General features: G+C 35.2%; 2 protein-coding genes across 3 annotated transcripts in view; one reads left to right on the top strand and one right to left on the bottom strand.

Moving 5' to 3' along the window:
- C10H7orf50 (chromosome 10 C7orf50 homolog) overlaps positions 1-7,388 on the bottom strand; it is a 133,828-nt gene that overhangs the window by 112,986 nt on the left and 13,454 nt on the right. The gene's annotated exons all lie outside the window — the stretch shown is intronic.
- On the top strand, positions 1,691-6,999 carry GPER1 (G protein-coupled estrogen receptor 1). Its single transcript, XM_009514279.2, has 3 exons — positions 1,691-1,836; positions 2,391-2,537; positions 3,897-6,999. Exon 3 carries the CDS (start codon positions 4,333-4,335, stop codon positions 5,401-5,403), a length of 1,071 nt encoding a protein of 356 aa, XP_009512574.2. The 5' UTR covers positions 1,691-1,836; positions 2,391-2,537; positions 3,897-4,332; the 3' UTR covers positions 5,404-6,999.

The following is a 7,388-nucleotide window of genomic DNA, read 5'->3' as shown; positions in this document are numbered from 1 at the left end:
AGGAAAACTTTAAATGCTGGATTATCAAGGTCTGACATTATATGAACACTGTCGCACCAGTTGCTTTCATGCATATTCTCAGCAACCACCAAGGTAGAACAGGGAGACCTGTAATACTTAATCACAACTGTGACTAGTTATGGATCATTAAGGCACTCCCTATAAAGTCCCATGGAATATCAGCACCTGACAGGGAAAGAGAAAGGGCACAATGTTCAGCAGCTGCTAAAATTACTTATAAGTATTTTATGGAATATGGAAGTGACAAACAGCGAGATTAAGATAGATTAATCAGTAACAATAATCTAAGTGCATAAACAAGAGCCTGAAGATATTCTTATCCATTTTAGGAAACAGGATTCAGAGAATTCACGTGATCATCTCATAAAATATTTAGTGAAATACAGAACTCACTAATTACAATAGAATAATACTAGATTTGGCCTTTTATGCTTCATAGTTCTACCAGCAGGAAAAAGCTACTTCATGGGTCTTTCAAAAGATAATTTCCTAACAATTCTGGAAGCATGGCAAAGTGACATATTTCTTATAATGAATTCAAGCAGGAAAATCAGCACTCAGAATTACACATTTTAATATCAAATCAGCTGATATTCACAGCTAGAAAAACAAGGACAGACAGACCAGCCAATTATCAAATCCAGGCCCCCATAATTACAAACAAGTAACACCCCGAAGCTAACATTATGCATAAAGCAAAGTAAAAAAATCCTTCTGGCCCTTACAAGATCAGTGAAAGCTCTGAAGGACAGAATTAAGTACAGCAAAACCACATGATCAACAAACAACAATAAAGACTTTATAATCCTGTTCTTTACCACAGCGAAAAATTAAGACCTTCAAAGCTGGTATCACAAGATTTTTCTAACATTACAATTATTCAAGTGCTATAATGCAATCATATTTGTACACTTCTCAAAGCAAAATACTTCCGGCTGTCTGCCCTCATAACCCTGTAGAAAGACACTCCAGAAAGCCATTCCACACACAGTGGAAGTCTTCTGGTCAGAAAATCTTTACCAGCACGAATTTGCACAAACTTTCTTTTAAGCTAAATAATAATTTATATCAAAACTATTTATGAAGAGCCATTGTGTAAGAACATCCTAAAAAACATTTTTAGTAACACTGCCAAAATGCTGTGTTCCTATGCACAGTGTGTTACAATAGACCAGCAAATAATATATTTGCCTCAATGGCACTAGAGGACAAAGTGCCTTCTACTCCCAAAGCCACTTGTGTAAAGAACTTTTGCTTCGCTTTCCTACAGATGAGATCTCTTGTAACCTAAAAATATTTTGCCATTGTTATAGATGTAATACATCCATTATAATGACATGTTAATTGTTTCCTCCACACTTCTGAAACTGTAATACTGGCTCTTGAAATCCTAAATGCCGAGATCCAACTCATCTTATTCCAGTAGCAGCAGAATGCTGCATCAATATAGAGCATATCCATTAATGGCACTTAATATGCATGTATCAGATCAATATAATCATAAAAAGGAACTTACACAAATAACTTTTCTCTCTTGTGAGAAAAAAGGTTTACTTTCTTTCCGTTCTAAGACTTCTGGCCACCGGTAGGTGGTGTTTCTGGAAACGTCAAGTAGTTTCCCCCCCCCCGCAGATGAAATGCAAAACTCCACCTGCAATACTGGTGTTTTTATGCAAGACTGAGGTTCCACGTTCTCTGCAAAATAAGCTTATTTTATCCATGTGATTTTGACATGAGTAATTCTAAGAAGTGTGATGATGACGATGTGTACCTGAAAATTAAAATACAAAGAGGCAAAATGGGATCGACTTGAAGGTAAGAAAACTCAAATGTATGCTGTCAGTTTAGCAAGTGACCTTTCTCAGCTGCTAGATTTCCCTCAATTGAATAGTTCTCTTTATATTGCCCAGAGCTTCTAAAAAATACCGCATTTAACAGTAATTATTGCTTTATATCTATGTAAAATACGCATAGCTATGATTTGCAAATAAATCTATTCTTGATCAGCTGAGCTGTAGGTTTGAACGGACTATATAATTTGAAAAAAATGCCTTCTGAAAGGCAGAAAGGAGGGTAAAATGAACATTAGGCAAAATAAAACTGACAAGTCTGAGAGAAAAGATGCTTGACTAGTTCTAGTAAAAAAGAAACCAGCAGAAACAGGGTTAATTCTAGCCTTATAAGGCTGTTCAGCAGCACTTCAACTGCACACAAATTAGAACAACCCTGGGAATCTATAAAGCTTGTTTTATTGCCAAGGACATGCAGCAAGATCTGCATTTTCCTGTTGTAAACTATCCTTTAAGACGTTTTAAAGCAGAATAGACTTTTATATGATTTTTTTTTTTTTACTGCTGAATCGTCAACAGGTGGCATTCACTGCAGCTTTGCACACCTAAACACAAGTTTTTACTGACACGACAGTCGAAGTTGACACATCCATTAAGCGTGTACCTGAGCAAGAACCAGCCTTCTGTTGTTTGGAGGAAAATCAGCTCTGGAGAAATGGAATTAAGGTAAAATAAAGTGTTTCACAGTACACGGTTACCTGTAATGCTTGTAATTGCTTGGCTTTCGGTGGCCTTTCAGATGTAATTAAAATCTGACCACAGACCGATCTTTAAAATCAATTGCTTAGACTGTTAACTTATCTTTTATTGTATTTAAAGCAGTTTTACTGCCTTATTCAAAAATAAAAGGATGTTACATAGAAGACAATAGTTCACGTCTGACTTCCAGAGCTGCCTGAAATAAACCCTGAACCTTCTTCAAATAAGTGTAATTTCATAGCATAACGATTCATATTATGAAAATTATTCAAAACATAGCAACAGCTACTGTGTACTTATGCCTATGTCATTAAGAAATAAAAGCTCTGGAACAGATATCGGTACTTAAGTATCTGCTAGCTACTTCTGATAACTTTAATACATTTAAGCAAACTCAGAGCTATATTTCTGACCGAAAATATTCTAACACTCCTACTCCATTAGTGCTCTGCTCCTTTTCCTCCCCTAGACTGTATATCATCAGGACTAAGTCATTAAAATGTGGAAATATGCATGGATTTTACTAGTAAACAATTTAATTTTTTAATATGTTTTAGTGTATTTAAAAAAAAAATATCAAGATTTTGGTAGTAAAATGAAGATTAAAGCAACTCAAAATATTTAAAATTTAACACAAAATACCCTAGGTTATAATTTTCTTGCTGTTCTATTTGTTTGGGGTGTCTTTTGTTTGGTTGGGTTTTTTCTTTTAAATAAAGAAATTCTAGCAATGCTTCAAGTCCCTAGCATTCAACATTTGTAAGTAAACAAATCGGATAACTGATATTTTCCATTCCTATCCGGAAGTCAGTGCAACATAATTAATCACAAAGAAAAGCAAATCGAGTATAATAATGTTGGTGTAAATCAATATGCTGCTTGCATCACTTTCATTTCTAAAATTTGCCTTTTCCTTCCCTCTGAAAGCAGAAGGAACCAACTGATTTTCACCTCCATTGCCTTCTCAGCCACAGACTCTGCTACTTTAATAGCAATTAATTAATTACAAGCCGATGATTAAATAATTTTTTTACATGCATCTAAACATTAAAAAATAAAGTTTTTCTTCAGGAGGCTAAACTCACTCATCTGATTTTCTATATTTCTACATTTTCCAATAGTGAGTCCCTGAAGGGTACACAAAATTTTAACAGATCTGCCCTCACAATATAGTACCATCTAGAACAACTGAAATTCTTTTAGCCAAACGTTCGCATATTCAAACATCATGTTTCCTACAGCCTCAGCTGTGTATGTGAAGTTAGCAGAAGCATATGGTACAATGCTGGAGTATGAGATTAATGATTTTCCATTTGCAAATTGCAGGTCCAAGGATGTTCATTGATTATTAAAAGAAAACAAATGGAGCTAAAATTCTACTACCTTCCAACCTGCATGAAGAAACACTGATGATGAAAAGCTTTTGTTAAAGAGATCCAAGTACCATAATGGTAAAAGGATTCCTACATGATCTTAAGGCATACAGGAACTGCAAATTCTCTCATTTGCAATTTATATAGTTTCCTGTAAAAAAATTTAAGAAATTCACTATTTGTACTGTTATTGTTATAGTTCAGTCAATTTTAAGTCTAATTAATTTGACTTCTAAAGAATTTTCATTTCCTATACAAAACTGTACATCTTTTTCCATTCCACTGAAAATGCTTCCTATGAACTTAGTTGAAAACAACCAAAAACCTGATTTTTTTGGCATTACCACCAAACTGTGAGCACTAGTATCTTTTCTGCAGATATTTTAACCATGGAAACTTACTCTGCCTCAATATCACCTGTTATATGTAACAGCACTTTTAACCTAAATGGATCACATTTGTGTAATGAAAGCATATCTTCTAGATTAGATGATAAATCAGAACACCAACAATATGTCATTGGTCTTTTCTTATCATGTCTTTACACAATATTTCTTTTTCCTATTGGTTTTGTAGGAAACATTCTGATACTGGTTGTCAACATAAGCTTTCGTGAAAAAATGACTATTCCAGACCTTTACTTCATAAATCTTGCAGTAGCGGATCTCATTTTAGTTGCTGATTCTCTCATTGAGGTTTTTAATCTTGATGAAAAGTATTACGATATCACTATTATTTGTACCTTTATGTCTTTGTTCCTTCAGATCAACATGTATAGCAGCATTTTCTTTCTGACATGGATGAGTTTTGACAGATACATAGCACTGGCAAAAGTAATGAGGTCCAACATATTTCGCACTATGCAACACGCTAGATTAAGCTGTGGTCTCATATGGATGGCGTCTATTTCTGCAGCACTAGTTCCATTTACAGCTGTGCATTTACAACACACCGGAGAGGTCTATTTTTGTTTTGCAGATGTAAAAGAAATCCAGTGGCTAGAAATAACCTTGGGGTTTATTATCCCCTTTGTGATCATCGGTCTTTGTTACTCGTTAATTGTTCGAGTTCTTATAAAAGCACACAAGCATAGGAGTCTTCGTCTGCGGCGACAAAAGGCCCTTCGAATGATTTTTGTTGTTGTCTTGGTTTTCTTTATCTGCTGGCTACCTGAAAATGTCTTCATTAGTGTCCAACTTCTTCAAAAGAAAAGCGAGCCTGCCTCTTCAAGCAGCCCATCCTTCAGACATGATTATCCTTTAACAGGACATATTGTGAACCTAGCAGCTTTTTCTAATAGCTGTTTGAACCCCTTAATTTACAGTTTTCTAGGGGAAACCTTCAGAGACAAACTGCGACTATATATTGAACAGAAAACAAAAATGTCAACATTACATCGCTTTTGCCAGGCTGCCTTAACGTCTGTCATTCCTGACAGTAATGAGCAATCAGAAGTCTGATTTAGTAGCGGTTGTATAAAACATACGACTGTGAAGTTGTGCAAATATTGAACAAGATGCTTACAACTAACAGAAAAAAAGTGCGTTTGTGTGTGTGTGTGTATATATATATTGTATTGCTCTACCGAGTACTGAAGGTTTATATTCAAAATGTTTTTATGACAAGACTTTAATGTAGAAGAATATGTTTTAGTCAGATTTATATTTAATTATGAACAGGATTATTAAAAGCTGAGCACTGAAGGAGCTTTATGTTGTATTATACATGTATGAATGACAATACAGAAGAAAATTTTATCAAGTTAGGAAGACTCTAGATGTAACCTGATTATCAGAGATGCTACTTCACTGGTGTATATAAGGTACTTCTACTGAAATAATGAAGCTGCCATAACAGTGGGGAAAAATCATTACAACATATTGATGTGGAGATGCAGAAAACATTGATTTTTTTCATCCAAATATGTTAAGATAAATGACTTTGCTTAGAAGAACTACATAGTATTATTGTCACTGTATTCTAGCATGTCTTCCATTATTAACTTTTTTTTAATCTTAATATAATCTAGCACAGTGGAGAGTTTTTGTCACACAGATGTAAGCTACTGTTTACATCAGTACTCGATCAAAACTGAAATAATCTAACTATATAGCTCATCTCAAAGAACTTCACAGAAGCAAACTGTAAAGCTTCATTCTGTCTTTTAAGGATTGCCCATGACAATCTTTCCCAGGGCAGACATAATTGGGCCTTTTGTCAAAAATGCCAGTGCGTGTACCTATGGACATTCATATCTGCCCTTGGATTTAAATTGACGTTGCATGAGATCTCCTTACATTTAGCAGGCCTATTTTGATGGCACAGAACAGAATGCTGTGGCTTTAAAAAGAGTCAGGTTCTGCAAAAAAGTGTAAGAATTGCTCATGAAAATGACAGAAGCCTTAGATTTTAGAAAGGAAGAATTTACATAATGGGGAGTGTGATTAGCTGTCATCAGATTTGCCCTTTGTGCACTATCTATCCCACCTCCAGAACCACTGGCCTTTCAAGATTTTAAGATGCATGTTGGTTGCTTTGTTCATTTGAAGATTAAGGAAACAAATGTTAGCATCACATACTTCAAAACAATAATTTTTAAATCCTGCTAGAAAATAATTGGGTTTTAAATCCGATTCATATTTAGCACAAGTTACTGCTGAACTCAGAGAAAGCTATAAAGTTGCTAGAGATTAGTGTGCAAGATCATTAAAATTAAAACATCACTTGCTGCACCTCTGAAGTGAACAAACTCATTTCACCTCTGTGTTCATTGACTTACGCACCAGAACTCCGCAGAATAAGATGCTTTGTCCTGTTTTCAAATGTCATATGAATTAATTAGCACATGAACGGATTTTAAAGGATTTTTATAGTTAGACACTTAAAACAATAACTAAAGTTACTAAGCAATAAAGAAAACAGTGAAAACAATGATTCCACTCATATTTCTCACGAAACACTTAGTTTCCTAGTGGAAGCTTTGGCCACAGAAGACTTGACCTATAAACAGAAAGGCCACAAGACAGTGGCTGAATTTGAGATAGCTAGCTAGCTATTCCTGCAACTGAAACAGGAACTGCAGGGTGGAATTTGCAGCAACAGCTGATTTATTTGCAAGTGACTGCTAATCACAGTCCAAGGAAAAACGTAACTGAGTCACATCTTCCCTGTAGAACACCAAATATATCTTCTCTGAAGAAAGATGCCTGCACTGCCATGCCTCCTCTGCATAGAATGAGTTGCTAAAAAACACTTGGCAAAGAAATCTCACACCATTGTGCTACATCACACATAGCCCTTTTCCTCATTATTTTCACTTTTGGAATTAGCCACAATTCCTCACATCCTATTGACTGTACATTAATGACACCTTGGAAGATGGCTATTTCAGACAACACAGAACTGAAGGAGTGGATAATTCTCTTGGCAATGCAATGCCATGAAG

This window comes from Phalacrocorax carbo, chromosome 10 (assembly GCF_963921805.1).
Source record: "Phalacrocorax carbo chromosome 10, bPhaCar2.1, whole genome shotgun sequence".
NCBI classification, from domain to species: Eukaryota; Metazoa; Chordata; class Aves; order Suliformes; family Phalacrocoracidae; genus Phalacrocorax; species Phalacrocorax carbo.
This window is presented reverse-complemented; position numbering and strand designations above follow the sequence as displayed.

Excerpts from the sequence above, each read along its gene's own strand:
- GPER1 (XM_009514279.2), top strand. The coding sequence starts at position 4,333 with ATGGAAACTTACTCTGCCTCAATATCACCTGTTATATGTAACAGCACT.